General features: G+C 27.6%; 1 protein-coding gene across 1 annotated transcript in view; it reads right to left on the bottom strand.

Moving 5' to 3' along the window:
* Positions 1 to 16,707, bottom strand: part of LOC107451503 (neuroligin-4, X-linked) — a 124,701-nt gene that overhangs the window by 31,774 nt on the left and 76,220 nt on the right. The window contains exons 3-4 of the mRNA XM_016067624.5: positions 13,548 to 13,733; positions 4,644 to 5,074 (exon numbers count right to left, since the gene is read on the bottom strand). Of these exons, the coding sequence (XP_015923110.1) occupies positions 4,644 to 5,074; positions 13,548 to 13,733 (617 nt within the window). The remainder of the gene's footprint in view (positions 1 to 4,643; positions 5,075 to 13,547; positions 13,734 to 16,707) is intronic.

Here is a 16,707-nt window from a genome sequence, read left to right as displayed (position 1 = left end):
AGGATGTGAAAAGAAGGAAAAAATTACGGAAGAATCATCAGTTTTCTAATTTTAAGTAAATACATAATTTAAAGCAACAAACAGTAATAAAAACTAGCGCTATTTGAATATTGCAAGCTCAAAAGAGTGTTTATGATACTTCTGTGCGAACGATAACCCTTAAACATTAATGAAAATGCCTCAAAAACCAATATGAAATGGACACGAAATTATTGTACTACTCACTAGCTCAATAAATTTGGTATTCTAATAAAAAAATGTTTTTTTTCCAATGCCCACACCTGGGGAATGACATTTTGTCAATACAATATAACTTTGTATATCAGTCAAGTATAACTTTGATCTCTTTCAGTGTTAGATTAAATATCTAACACTGAAAGAGTTAGATATTTAAACAAACACATTATTTAATATAAATTCCCTTAACCAATTAAATTTTAGTTTCGAATCTTATATCGAAATTGTGGTACTTTTCTTTTAAGTTACAAGATCAAAATATACATTTGGACTAAAATGACATTTACTGAAAACTGTTCTCATAAATGAGAACTAATCGTCATGTACATTTCGTATTTTTTCCCTGGGGAAGACTTGAGTCATTTTCACATTTAGACTTCTTTAAAATGTGCGTTGAAATTCATGTATGTAAATCCTATTCAAAATTCTATTCAAATATGTAGATTAGACAAAACTTCACTAAACCAGGATAATGCTTCTTGAGCTGGTAATATATGATTCCCAAAAGATACATATTTCCACATCTGTGCTTCCGAAGAATATGCAGAGCATATTTCACAAAACATAAATTGAAATATAAAGAATCAAGAATTTTATTCAAATTCTGTCCACAGAAAGCATGCAATTCTTATAAAAATGCTAAAATTTTTACCACATAATAATTCTCTAAGAACATATATTTAATTTAGTATTTAGTTTAAAAAAAGTCTGTGCAGCTATTTAAATCTAATAGCATAATTTTTGTTGGAATTTTATATTTTAAACGTTAATATTAAACATAAAGCTATTAATATTGTCTCTCTGTAGCAACATTGTACATTTATATTTATATAATTTTTAGGTTGATTTTTTTAAAAATCCAAAGTAGAAAATATTTAAAAGCTTATTTAATATTATAAAGGAAATATATATGCTATAAATAACATAATAAACATAAAGTGAAATATTGTCCCCGCAACACCATTGTCTTAAAAAAACAGACCGCCTTGAATCACCTTTGGTTCTAATGATCGGATCTTCACGTTCTAGTCTCGATCATAATGGCTCGAGACGGTGACCTCATATATGCTAATCAATTAGTGCAGACGATAAGTACCGAAATCAAACGCAAAACGCACTTTTTTTTAATAAACACATTTTTTTGTTGACGGATTTCTGCAATCGGGAAAATATGGTACCTATAGTTTGGTACGGGGAGCAATCCACTGCTTGAACCCCTTAATGTTAATTTTACTTTTTGCATATTTCGCCGTATTTCAAGAACTTTTTAAGTGAATTGTAAGGTATGAAGTTTTTTACATAATTTCAAAGTATGTAAATTTTCCGGACAATTTCGATACCTTAAAATAATGTAAAATTTCTATATCATACACTTCAAAATATTTTGGACAGTAAGAAGTAAATAAAACAAAATAATAAGAAAGTCATAAATGTTTACTTAACTTTATTTTATGCATGGAATAATCTTTTGATAAACGAATTTAATAGTCATGCGCAAAAAAAAATTAATCCAATTCGCTAAAAAAGTTATCGGGATATGTCGAAATATGCGAAAAATAAAACTGACTCAAAGGGGTTCAAACGTTGGATAGCTTTTCTGATTAAACTATGGGGACACTATTTCGAAGATTGCGGCTACCCCATAAATCTTGGGGGGTCAGAAATATGAATCCGCTGAAAAATAACGTATGTTTATTCAGAGAAAGTATGTTTTTATGTCCGATTTCTTAACTTAAAACATTGACTGCACCAATTAATTAGCATATTTGAGATCACCCTTTTGAACCGTTACATTGAATCCTAAGACTTGACGATCCAATCATTAGATCAAAAAGTATTCAAGGTGATTGACTTTTTTTGGCGTATTGTTCATTTATATTCATTCAATTTTTGGGTTGCAAATGTTTTTAAAGAAAATCTAAAGTAAAAATGCTTTAAAAGCTTATTTAATGTAAAAGTGGTTTTAAACATAATAAAAATAACACAATAAACATAAATATAATATTGCTGCATCGTCATTGTACATTTGCATTCATGTAAATTTTAAATCTTAGTTTTTTTTTAAATTCAGAGAATAAAATATTAAAAAGCATTTTTGAATATAATAATGATAATAATCTAATTGAAAGAAATGGTAAATCAAATAGGATAAAAATAAAGAATCAAGAGTTTAGTTCAAATTTTTATTTTAAAGAAATTTACAGTTTCAGTAAAAATTCGACATTTTTTATCTTATAAAGACTCTATAAAAAATTTAACAATAATTAATTTAATAATTGATTTTGGGTAATAAAATTCGATACAGCGTATATGGTAACGTTACAAATTATTAGTTCAATTAATAAATATGGATTTAAAGTTCACGAAAGCACTATTATTGCACGCTAATTTAATTTTTTTGGCAGTTGTAATACGTGTAAGAGGATCTATATTTTAAATTTTCGGAATTTACAATACATGTTTTCTTCATAAATGGATAAAAAAAAACTTTTTAAAAGATGAAAATCTTAAATATTGTAAACATTTTTGAAACTAATAATATAAGACAGAAAAACATAAAGCAAATTAAAATATTATCAATTATCTTATAAAAGAGCACTATTATATGCAATTTATTAAAGCATTTATAAATTGAAAGGGAATTGAAAATAAGAACTGCCTTTTAAATCTCAAAAGTGAAAAAAAATGTGTCATTCAATAATACTCTGAAACTGTTAATTTACATATTTAAAATTATCATTTGAGCAATTAAATACTTGCAGTATTTCTTAAGAAAGAAACTTCCTTTCAACGAAATGAAATTCGTTTAATACAACTAATGAAACTATATCAACAGCCCTTTTATTGCTAAAATCTGATTTTCTTAAAGATATACACTTAGTATTTTTCGCTGATAAAATTGTTTTAAAATGTTACTTAATTTAGCTGTGGACCAAAATAAGTTTTCGTTCTTTAAGTATAAAAAATAAAGTTGCCGAAAAATCGCTTAAAGAGGATAGCATGGCTTAGTTTATAACTTGGAGTATGAATATAATCATTAATATATACAAATATTTGGGGCACATATAATTGCCAAAGAAACTTTAACCAAGTATGCTTGAAACATCCTTGTAGGATATATGTCAATATGAAAAAAATATATTATTAATCTTAGAAAATCTGTAAAAAATTTTAATTTTATTTTGTCCCTCTGTGATAGTCTTTTAACTATTTTATTAGTTTATTTGAAGCAAATTTTTTTTCTCGCCTGTTTTGATGTTGTTATTTACTTTTTATCTACTTTTAAGTGAATCGCATAATGCAAGACGGAATAAACGAGATGATTTATTTTATGAATTGTCCGTTCATTACATTTTTCATGTATTTGACGTTCAACTGGATGCATAGGTATTTATGCTTTTTTTCACCAACGAAAATACCTTTTTTTTAATTAAAAACTTATAAAAATGCTCTTAGATAACAATTCGTCTAGAAACAAATTAAGGAAGCTAAGTGAATCAGAAGTATATTTTTCATTATCCTAAAAATGCTATTGGAACGTTCACTTCAAAAACTGTTTTTTCATGGCAGGTTAAATCAGTTTATCGTTAAAGAAAAACACTGTAGGTTTGCAAAAGGGATTATACTAATTCGATCTATTTAGCTAGTATTATACTAATAATTTTTAACTTTAACAAAAGAAACACTGAAGCCTAAAACCGGTACAATAATACCACCCAAGGCTTCTAAAACATCGTATGCAGTTTCAGTTTGGTAGTAGCTTTAGAATATTTGTTGTAATCGCTTGTTATTTGTTGTAAGAGAACAATTATTATGTTGAGCTGAGAAAACTAAAAAAATCAAAATACTTTTAGGTTGATACAAGTAAAATAGGATATAAGAGTCAAAAATACATGCTTAAATATTCTAAAAAAACTTAATGGGACAGTCAATCAGTCGTGTTGTTAAAACAGTTGTGTCTGTAGAAGTTTGTATATCTACCAAAAGGAGCGTTTGCTTTCGTACTTAACACCATATTTGCAAAAGATCATATTTGATAAGTGTCAAATTATACCAAGCTTTTCATGTTGAATTTTAATCAATTTTGATTAAAACTATAATGTTTAAATTAAAATTCTTGCTACTAACATTTGCAATTCTACTAAATTATAAAGCAATACCAACATACTAATCATATTGAATGAGTTAGCATTATGTATATACACTATTTTTTTTTTGTGGAAATTCTAAGTGTTTTGTTATAAACTTTTTTTTTCATTCAATAGTAGGAGTCGTTATTTTTTCTAGTTCTAGCGAACTACTAAGCAAACTGCAGAATAAAATCTACCTGTGCACCTCGACATATTTTGCTTATCGTATTCCATTTATAGTAGGACACTTAAGCACTAAAAAATCCTTTTACTCACCTCTTGCAAATGATATGTGTAAAGATTCCTGACCAATGTTCTCAACAATCTATCTCTTCTTCCACTGTCTATTCCAAACTTTTCTTCCATTGCCGTAAACTGAAAATATGATTCCACTCGGGTTGAACCGAACATAAGATCATACTGAGTAAAAAGTGAAGAACTTTTTTCCATTATTTCAGCAGGGTCGCGAGGAAGAACAATTCCATCCACTGTTGGACCGAATCCAGATAAATGATCAGGTACCTGAATGTACACGCTCATGATGTCTTCGAGTTTTTTCTTTCGCATGCATTCAACCAGTGCTGTGCTATCTTGAGCAGGACAGTCCAAAACACGGGCAATGTAATTAGTATGTGTAATAGCATCTCGTGCTATGGCCCAGGAGCTCAAAGCTGATCCACTTTGCATAATAGCTCGTTGAAATAGACCTGAAAAGTATGTTTGCTATAGTACGTATGTCTGGAAGTTCTCGTGATTATTTAAGGATCAAAGATAGAAATAAAACAATGATTACGTTTTAATAACATAGTATAAATTTACAAAATAAAAAATATAGTGTTATGTATAACAATATAATGTGAAATGATGTGGTAGATCTTGGTGTAGATTGACAAATTGAGGAAGATGATGAAAACAGGTATAAAATCATAAAATAATTTTATTTCGTTGCAGATCTCGAGAAGAAAAATAAAAAGAAACTTGTTATAAACAAGACAGGCCGCGAGAGATGAATTTACACGACCTGTATAATCAAAAGCGAAAATAAAAGTAGTATTTAATCAGCAATTTCTGAGTACTAGCGAGATCCATTATAGGCGTTTTATCGAAAAAGTATACAGCCAAATTTAAACCCATTTTAGTCAAAATCATGTTGCATCATATTACTATTAAAAAAATTGGCTGAAGATTTAGAGCCAATAAGATCATCGTTGGAAATTCAAGTAAACCTAAAAACGTATATCCTAATGTTTAATGTGGTTGATGAAGGAAAGATTAAAAATGGATTTTGATGCTCAGTTGTCGTGATATTGAATAATAATTAGTTATGCACTGAGATAAAAAAGTTAGCCGTTACATTTATTGAGAATATAATATTTTCATTCGCTCTTACTAAAAATGAATTTAAAAAAATTAGCTTAATTAGTTATCTGACTGTAAAACGAAAGAAATTTTACAAGCTAGGAAATATGTAATGCTTATTATGGCATTACAAATATGTATACTTTATGTAACATAGTATAATTTTTGGCAAATTTTTCCTTAACTTCAAACGTTGATTATATGTGCTAAATAGATTTTAGAAATTGCTCGGGTATCAAGTGTGCAATTGTTTTGATAATCTATATATCTTTGTTATTACACTTCAGAAAAAATAGTGTTTCATAAATAAAATACGTAGATAAAGTTATAAAATTCAATTATTTGTTTAACGTGTTCAATTTATTCTGACCTATTCATTGAAACATTAGATCGGAGAACGGAATTAAATATATATCTCGCAATATTACGTTATGCAATATATACATTGCATAACAAAATTTAATTTTATTTTTTGGATTATTTTTAAGTTGTTTCTTTTTAATATATTATTTGTCATTCATGTGATGCAAAGGATTATGCATTCTTTAATAAGATTATTTTACAGAAAATACATATTTCATAAACAAAATAAAGAGATTTCACTTAACATACATAACATTGCTAAGTTGTAAAACTATTTCACTACTAAAGAATCAATCATTCTCCTGTCACCATCCTCTATCTTTGAAAAGAAAGGAATGAAAATGGTACTTTTCATGTGAATACTGGCCATGTCTGAAATATTTTTCTGACGGTGGCTTCATTTGATCTTTTCATCTGGATGATACTGGATATGAACCACACGCTGAAGTAACGCATTAATTGCTCGCAATTCATCTTCCCCACTACAGAGATCATCTTCCCACTACAGAGATCATTCATCTTCCCCCCCACCAAAATTTCTTAATACTTGTCAATTTGAAGACTGTATTTAACACGGTCGGGTTAAAAGAAAAAAGTGAACAGAAATAGTCATCGAGATGTTCATGTAAAGGAAACATTTTAAATATAACAACTTCATAGAGCATCGTGCCTTACAGGTATGCATTGATGCTTTCTTTTTTTCTATGCATCGGGGAAAATTTATCTTCAAGGATGTATTATTACGTTTCCTACCATGTGATGGGGAGGTGTTAGGGTTACATACCTAATGATTAAACTCACCGAGAAAGTGATGTAGAACCAACAGAGCCTATTTGGTTTCGTGTAACTAACTTGAATGTCAGTGTTAATAAGAAAACATATTCATTTCTCTGTAGCTACACTTAGAATTATGTGTAAATATCAAACTTTTTCATATATTCTTTTTATATTGAAGAAAGTACATCACAAAATACCATTGTAAGTAGTTATTATAGATTATTTATTTATTTCCATGCCATCGCATTTATTCTAACAAAACAATTTACGGCTTTTAACATCTTAATTAGCGTACCCTTCCCGTAAACGAACAACTCTCGCATGCGGACGATTCTTTTTCTCTATTATATATATATATATATATATATATATATATATATATATATATATATATATATATATATATATATATATATATATATATATATATATATGTCAGTACCCTATTTGAAATCCATACTTTTGATAACTGCATAAAACTTGCCTGTATTTATGTTTCAATTTTAACAAGTTCTTCCTATTTGGTTGAATAGTTGATAAATAGTGTTTTAACAATGAAAACAATCATTACATAAATTTAAATGTACCAAAGTTAACGCAACCTTAAACACAAGCTCAATAACTGAATAGATAGATTGATAAATAGATAGATAAAAAATATGTCTACGTAAATTAAATAGCGTTTTTATTTATCATACCACTATTATTTTACATCCATTTTCAGCACAATGAATTAAAATTTTCTCAAATTCAAACCCCATAAACATAATTACTTAGTTAAGGAGCTTATTTACATCTTTAAAGTATGTTCATCAGAATGCAAAAAATATTTGCACAAATAATTACGTTTCGCCAATGATTCCAAAGTTAATTTCTGTTTATTGAAAAGGAAGGCAATTACTGTTGCCATAAAAATAAGCATTTTATCGTTTTAATTAGTCATTGCGTAAATATATCAATCAAAGTTAACGAGAGTAATTAAAAAATAAAAAGAATTATAAGTAGTCATTTCCTTATCAAAATAAAAATTTCGGGTCACGATTTCCTTTTAAATTCCCCTGAAAAAAAGATTTCTTAATAATGCTGAACACGTGCCTGATCTTCGGGGATGCAGTTAATTAAATGGGTAATTTAAGAAAACAAAATTTTATTTTTTTCTACATTTTTCATTCATTTAATTCAATCTCAAGTTTATTTTTTTATGAATTAAATTTTTTTAAACTTATTAGAGTTGAGATAAATTGTGATAAGTATTCAAATATTTAACATTAATAAGAAGTCAAAAGCAGTTTACTGTTATTTGAAATAAAATTTGCCCTGGCAAAATAATTTTAATTATAAAACAAAAATTTTAAACAAAATTTAATATTTTAACAAATTTAACTTGCTGAAGTCAAAATATGCTAATTGTGTATATAGTTCAGGTTATATTACAAATTTTTTTACTTTTCACTATTTTCAAATAATAGTTCCTTCCAATTACTCATTGTTAGTTGAAATACACTTGCTTAGAAACTTTTAAATACATAGGTTCGTTAAATTCCCCTTAAAATTCGGTTATTTAGTTTAACAAGCAAAATCATTTCTCTAAAAATTTAAAAAATTGTGGAATTACATTTATATAATAATATATTTTCACTGTTTAACGACTTTAAGTAACAGCTGCCGGCTATTATGTTTTCAAACTATTATAATTTATAAAAGTCTTATTTCAAAAGAAACTGTATAATTAGATTTTTTGTATATTTCAGTTTTATTTTCCTTAGAAACTAGTATCGTCTTTACCGAAATAAAAGTTAACTTCATAAATTTTTTAAATGTTTCTTTTGTGTAGTAAAATAATTAATATTCTTTCTTTCTCTGTTGTACAAATCCAATTCAATAGTTTCACGGATATTATTCATTTTTCCATGATCATAATTCCTATGAAATTTTAAAAGCGAGTTTTGTTTTAAAACTGTAATTTTAGATTGATATATTTAAGGTTTAATAAACCGACGCAGGGGCAATTGTCTTTGGTATTTTGTTTTCTACGTAAAAGCAACAAGACTTGAAAGCTTGAGATGAAGAAATTGCTTTGAAAAATGTGCAAGGAGTGTGATGAAATGAAAAATTCAACAGTGGATAATCAATATTTAAGATTTATTAACTGTTTAGTTAAGAATGCCATGCGGGTCACTCTAAAACTAACAGGAATGCAACTGCAGAGTTGAAATTTGACGTGATAGAAAAAGAAATTTCTATTTGTAAACTTAAAGCATTTTTTTTTTAAATTTTATTTCACACAAAAGTTATTGCAATTTCAAGTACTTCTTTAGCCATTTTTTGTTTCAATTAATAACAATTAGTAATTTATTGGAGGAAAATTCATTTATCACTCTGGAAAACTTAGTTTTATAAGCTAGCTCCTCAGTCGGTTTCAAACAGAATGGAGAAGAGATATCAGATGTTACCAGACATAAATATTTACGTCTACATCAAAAGTCTTGAAAGTATAAAAAGGAAGAAAAGAATTCAAAACAGATAAAAAGTCGTTTCCCAATTAAACTGCTATGATGATATAAGTTTTATTAATGTTTAAAATTACTTTCTACTCATATATTTCTCTTATTGCGTCACACAATCTGTTTTTTTAGTGAATTGTTTTTCCAAATATAATTGTTTAGTTTTAAATTCAGGCGATAATAGTAATTATAATAGTAAAATAATATTTTCGTTATGATTAACGTATTAACTCACAGATAGTAAATCAGAATAATTAGGTATTTTATTAACAGAATCTTCAATGAAAAATATTTACTTCTGAATAAAAAAAATTATAATCTGCTTTTTACTTATTATATACTTTTAGCACTTCAGATAATACATACATACATATTCCTTCTTACTCCGAATTGAAGTATAGAGCTTGTATCATAGCTTTTCGTCGCACTCTATTTGTTTCCAGATATTTTGATTCTCTCCAGGTTATTCTTATTGCCTTAAATTCGCTTGCAATTGTCTTGCACCAAATAATTTTAAGTCTTTTCCTCTTTTTCTATTATCCTGAGGGCACCGATCATGTACTTGCTTTACTTTAAATTTTCAGATTTACGTATATCATGACCAATCCCTTTCCATTTACGTTTTTCAATTTCCAGATCAATTGGTTCCTGCTTTGCTTTTCTAAGGAGATAAATTCTTCTGGGGAGGCATTAGAAGTAACACCCTGGCTCTCCACGTAGGAGGTTGAGCATATGATTAACAACCATACCTCCTAAAAACCTACTTGTTAAAGAAACTGAAGTCATGCATCTCACTGAAGTGAACGAAAGCTTTCTACAGCCTTTAAGACATGCAATCAGAAGCAAACATTTTAATTGAAGAGGCAATGAAAATGAGGCTCATTATCAACCTTCAGATAATAGGAGATATTATTATTTTGAATATTATGCTTATTAAATATCTAAATAGTCTCTTTTAATTTGCATTTTTTAACTAAGCGATAGTAGTCTCAAATGAAATAATGATTTCATTTTGTTAGATCAACTCTAACGTGATATTCCATGACAAACGAGAGATTTCGAATCATGAAATCTGAATAAACTAAGCCCATTCTTATTGTAATTTATATGACTATGTGGATTGTATCTCACATTAAATGTTTAGGGAATTTATCAATTCTAAATTAAATTACTTGTAATTTTTTTTTCTTTTTACAATTTCTATTGATATTTTAAGTTTTAATTCATAAAAATCGTTTTATTTTCTGCTGTAAAAACATAGGAAAAAAAAGTTTATAGTGCCTTTTAATTAAGTGTGTTTTAATTTTTAAGCAGTTGTAAAATACATCATTTCTAATATCTTTCAGCCATTTATATGCCGCTCCTATGCCAAAGTTCCTAAATTGAAACATACTTTAAAGAGCAAATAATATTATATACATTGAATTATTCATTTGAAATTCAGAAAATGCAGTTTTTCTTTTGCAATTAATTTGATTCCGTTTCCATAATTATTCAATTTTTTATGATTTTTTTTAAATGAAATTTTGTCTTGCTTGCAAAATAATTTACCGAAAATCCAATTTTCGTAATGCTACTACAGTATTAAAAGCTTTTAAAGGGATAATATACCTTACGGTTAGGCATTTTATTTATTTATTTTTTAATTATATTTTAAAATTTTTGCATAAGGAGAGTCGTGATGCCATATACCAATAATGCTAATCTGACCTTTCTCAATGTACCTTTTAAAATGTTTCATCATTTTTGAGCAAAAATATTTCATAGCTTAAAAAGTGTTTTTGTTTACACTAAAACATTATCACAGCATACGAATGATATAATCACAAATGTCCCCACACAATTTCAAAGCGATATCGTAGGTATTTTCTTGATAAAAAAAACCTAATGTTTCAATCGTGAATAATTGGCACTTAAAGAGTTCCAATTTTAGATCTCAGGTGATAAATTTGGTTGTACTGAGTGCATTTTATTCTATTGGTGTAATGACACTTATTCAAGATAAATAATGATTTTTGAATGGAAAAATGCTTGATTTACACGTTTGGGTTCAACATGGTTCTTTTGCATGCACATGCTACTGGTTGATAACAGAATGACAGAGAAAATTAAACTTAGAAAATAGCGAGATATGCACTCTTTCATACTCAATGTTTTTCTAGTTTGTTTAAAATTTTTTCTAGTGAAGAGGAATTCTTTTTCACAGGGAGAAGGCTTTCAGGGGACTGTACTACTTTTTATTTTTTTTTCACGATGATATTTAAAATTTGTCATCAAAGGAATTTTTCAATGTGCTCCCAGCAATGGTATTATTCAGAATCTTGCTATTGATAAGTTTTCCTTTCTGATTCTTATGATTCATTTTACTTCGTGATAAATTTGTTGCTAAAGAGTAAGATAAATATAAGTATATATAAGTCCTTTCTTTATTTGTCTCATTGTCAAAATGTGCCTTCTCTTTCCCCCGTGTCAAAGAGATGCATAACAATACAACAGACAATGGCCTTGTAAAAAAGATTTTCGTATTCAGATTCGAAAGATCTATTTGTAGAATAGATCCTGATAAATCAGAAATTTAATTTGTAGGAAAATAACTTTTAACCTGTTATGCCATTCTAGGTCTTTAGAATATTGTTTTTTAAAAATATTGTTGCGAAAGATGAAGTGGAAATTAAATCCTATTTGGGAAGCGAAAATAATAAGCGAAATAAGTGAAAGTGTGAATAAATTATAAAATCGAATAAGAAAGGGAAATTTGATGAGCCAACATAATTGAAAAAGCTGGAAGCAATTTCACAAAAATGTCATGAAAGTATGAATTGTTTTTCTCTTAACGTACTTTAGAAACTATTGAAGATAAATTTTTTAAATTTCTTGTCAATATATAATCATTTTCTGAAAAAAAAACTTTAAAATTTTTATGTTTTTCCTAAAATGATATTTTACACTTTCATGGTTTTCTAATTGGATACCGTTTCGTTCCGACCGAAAACGTGACCTGGAATGCAGCTGAAGCAATCGCACCCATCCTTAGAAAAAAAAAGGCTCCTGCCAAACTCCAATGTTTCAAAAAATGAAAATGCACTTAAAATATTTTAGCCCAATTATTTTTATTTTATTGTCTTTAGTGACACTTCAGTAGTTAATTTTCAAGTTATTAGTTCCCCCTTTTCTAATTCGGCATAACAGTTAACATGGGCCGTATAAACGGTTAATATGGTGTCTCTAATTTTAACGATAAAATATTCTCTCAATTCTTAATTCCGCATTTAAACATTTAATGGTTTATATCCAGAATCTGAGCTATCTCACAGTATAACATGTAATATTGATTTATCAAAATACTTTATTATATAGAAGATAAATTGTATTTAAATAATATTTCTGTCAATTAAATTTAAAATCTTCAATACAGATTTCTTAAGTGGAAGTTTATTATTTAAAAATGTGTAATTAGTTAGAAGAAGGAGTTTTGCATATTGATCTTAGTTACCTTAAAGTAACATAATAAGCGAATTTTTTTTCTAGTATGCTTTTATCATATTTCTTTGAGTATACTAAAATGTATTTAAGAAAATACGAAAATATAATCAAAGAATGAAATTAATAGAGAAAAAAAAAAATTCTCATTTTGATTTTAAATTCTTTTTTACAAATAACAGCACATTTAATAATACAATTCAAATTTAATTCTCGTTAGCTTCATATCTTAGAAACAGAAATAAGGGAATTTTTTTGAACGAAAAAGTTTCTATGCTAATATATATTCAGGAATATATTTATTACATTAAAAAGCATTGGGATTAAAATTTTCCTTTTTATGCGTAACACGAAATTAAATAAAAAAATTTGCGTCTAAATCCATATATTAAAGAGTTAGATTACATAACTTTTTTTTTAAAAGTCTATTTAGTTAGGCATATTTAAGAATATTCTTAATAGGTTTAACTAATCTCTAAATTTCTGTACTCGTTTTTAATTTGTGTGCTTTGCGTCCACAATTAAACAAATAAAAGTGTTTTAACAAACATTACCAAACTAAAAGCATTCGATTAATGATTATAATAACAGCAAACCTTGCCTCTACGTACATTCGTAATGTGGACTAATGAGCATAAATTGATTTCTCTCATATCTATTTATAGAAAAGTAGACTTAATGCTGTACAATTCTATACCTTTAGCCATTGGCGACAGCATAAGGAGGTTAACACAAGCTGCTCCATAGCCTTGTCCGAATATCGTAACATTGGCAGGGTCACCGCCGAACTCCCGGATGTTGTCTTGAATCCAGTGCAATGCCGCCACCTGATCCATGAGACCATAGTTGCCTCGGGCAGATCGATCCACGGCTGGCAGGAAGCCTGTCAGAGGGAAACAAACATATTCATTTTGTCTCACTTCTTTAAACGCAGATAAAGCAATAAACTTTATTCACATTTTCCGATAAAATGAAATTCAAGTCCTGGACAAACAAGTAAATATTATGATAGTAAAATTCGCGAAACAGTATTCGGTAACAATAATGCCTGCGTATTGGTTTCAAAGTATTTTTATTTTATATAATTTGTATAGTAATAAACTTAATTTCAAGTAAAATATAAGTAGAATTAACATATTTTAAAATTTTTGTTTCATATATATCTTGAAGAAGACAAGAAATGTAATGAATTGATTCAAAATATTTTTAATGCAAAATATTTGATATACATAATGTTGAAAATGACATTTTCATGTGAAATAATCCTTACAAATATTTAAGGTAATTTGAGGTGCCAAGGTTGATTGAAGGTTTATTTGAAGTTGACTTCAAAAGCAATCTTAAAAGATAAACTTCTCAAGGTGTTTATTCAAGGTGCATGAAGTAGTTTATGTACACTTGACGTTGTTTAGAGGTTTTTGAAAATACTTTTTAGCAACCAGTTTAGAGAGGTTATATTTTTGAGGTGTACAAACTATTTTTCTACACTTAAGGTAAATAGATATATTTGAGGTGTGAATAATTTCAACCAATCTTAACTAAAAGTATTACCTAGGTTATATGTGAGGATGATTTTATGAGGTGAAATTGAAGTTGAAATTAAGATTTATCAATGAGGTAATTTTTGGTACAAAATATAACCTCATTTTCTAAATCAGGTGAATATTTTAAAACTGTCGACTTCGATACAGCCTCAAAAATACCTAGCATTTTTGCAAGGGAATTGTCATATACAAACATGAAAACAATTAAATGTAGAATTGAAATATTGAAAATGTAATAACATGTAGTTAGTTACAAACATGTTTTATAAGGAGCATAAATATTTTAGTTGACACTCCGTCAAGATTTTCGATTCATATCCGTCATAAAAAAAATTAAAAAGATAAGTGGATAAAAAATAAAATAATAATTCATCAATTGACAGCTAATTTGCTGAAGCTAACCGTTTTTTAACAAACTTAATAACTTTCTTGCTTTTCCTTCTTGCCTCCTTTGAATACTGATTTTCCAAATTCATCTAATTGTTTTTATTTGCTGTTTCAAACTAAAAGCTTCTTCATTATTTTCTTGGCATATTCTTTAATCAGTCTTAATTTCATGTATAAACTATTAGTTAAGAAACGTAAAATATTAGCAAATAATAAACATTGTTTTGCTAATCTAAATAAAATGCTACACCAGTAATTGATAAAGATAATGTATTAAAATTGGTTCAATGCATGTTTCAGTAAATATTTAGTTTCAAATTTAAATGCATTAAAAATATAAATAAAGCAAATTGTGAAAATAGTTTTCTAAAACAATAATGAGATTAAATGGTTTAAAGGTTTTCAATAATCAGTGCATTTTACAGACATTTAATATTTCTGAAGTTTTACAATCTATTTAAGAACATCACTAAATTAAGGAATTTTAAGTTTGAAAAGTTTAAATACGGGAACTTCTGATAGGTAAGTCTTTGTTTTTAAACCTAGAGTTTAAAATTTAAAAATTCATAATTAATTATTATTTATTAGATATTTAATTTCTCAGAAACACATGTTTTGATTACATAATACGATACCATTTATGTATTTAGTTACTAATTTCTACGTACTTTATCAATTAAAATCAGTATGTTTTAACTACTAAATATAACGATAGTTGTTTCTTATAAGCTACAGTCAAATATTTTAAAAGTAGATCTATTGTGTATCGAGTAAAATTGTTGCTGAATAAAATATATTAAATAAACATTTTTATTAAAATTAAAACAGCCTTTCATCCCTTCAGTGGATCTATAAATGAGTACCAAGCATGCTTGGGAACTAAACGCTGGGGGTTCCGTGTTCGGCTGACCACCTAACCGGAGCTTCTGCTGATGCACCCCAGAGCCCAAGGTGAAGAAAACTGAGATGGGCACAGTAGACCTTGGCCCTCAATCGGCTGTCGTGCCACTGAGTTTAGTTTTTAATTAAAATTAAAAGATTTTAAAAACAACATATTAAAAAACAATTAACAATTAAATATACAATATTATGATTCTCCGTGTGCTTTTTTTCAACTCATTTGGCATCAAAACTGAATATTTATGTTTTTTCTTTCAAAATTATTTATTTTCATAATTGATTTTTGACTCGAAATAGCTCTAAATATTCTAAAAGATTGAATTAAGTAAGTTGTTTTTCAGTCCTCAGTTGAAGGGTCACAAATGAGGTTTGTGAAAACTCCTAATTTTCTTTACGAATTCGTTTTCTTTTGTGTTTGTCTACTGTTTATCACCAAAACTCTTATTTCAGGAACAAACTCTAAAAAGAAAACTACTTTTTTTGTGCACAATTTTGCTTTGTTTTGATTTACGTGCATATTATGCAAATCAATAATTCGAAAAAGCTTTAGAAATTGTCATGTGTTATAGCGATGGATAATTAACTTAACTATTTTCTGACTGGAAATCATTTAATATTTTCAATAAAAGCTGATAAATCATGCGAGGAAGAAAAAACGATATTTTATACTGGATATTTTTTTCTGACTAACCAGAGTTTGCTACCCGGAACATTATGACAAAACTGGAAAAAAAAGACAATTGTTATCATGACAGGGTAATTCGGCAGTTACGGCATGCTTCTATTTATTATATTAAATCTTCAGATAGATATGTCAAAACATAAAAAGATATTCTTTTCGATCAATATGCTCAGTTATTCTATTTTTCATCATTTTTCATTCCCAAGTGAAAATATGACATTTACCTCTGTAAAAATTTTATAACGTTAAATGACAATGTGTGTGTTTTTTTAACCATTCTTTAGGCTTGTGATCAATCATTCCTGTACATTAAGCACGTTATTACCTTCCTAAAATAGTTCTAT

Source organism: Parasteatoda tepidariorum, chromosome 2, assembly GCF_982258835.1.
Source record: "Parasteatoda tepidariorum strain Cologne lab strain chromosome 2, Ptep-v5.0, whole genome shotgun sequence".
Lineage (NCBI taxonomy): Eukaryota > Metazoa > Arthropoda > Arachnida > Araneae > Theridiidae > Parasteatoda > Parasteatoda tepidariorum.
Note: the sequence above shows the minus strand (reverse complement) of the source record. Positions and strands in the feature narration are given on the sequence as shown.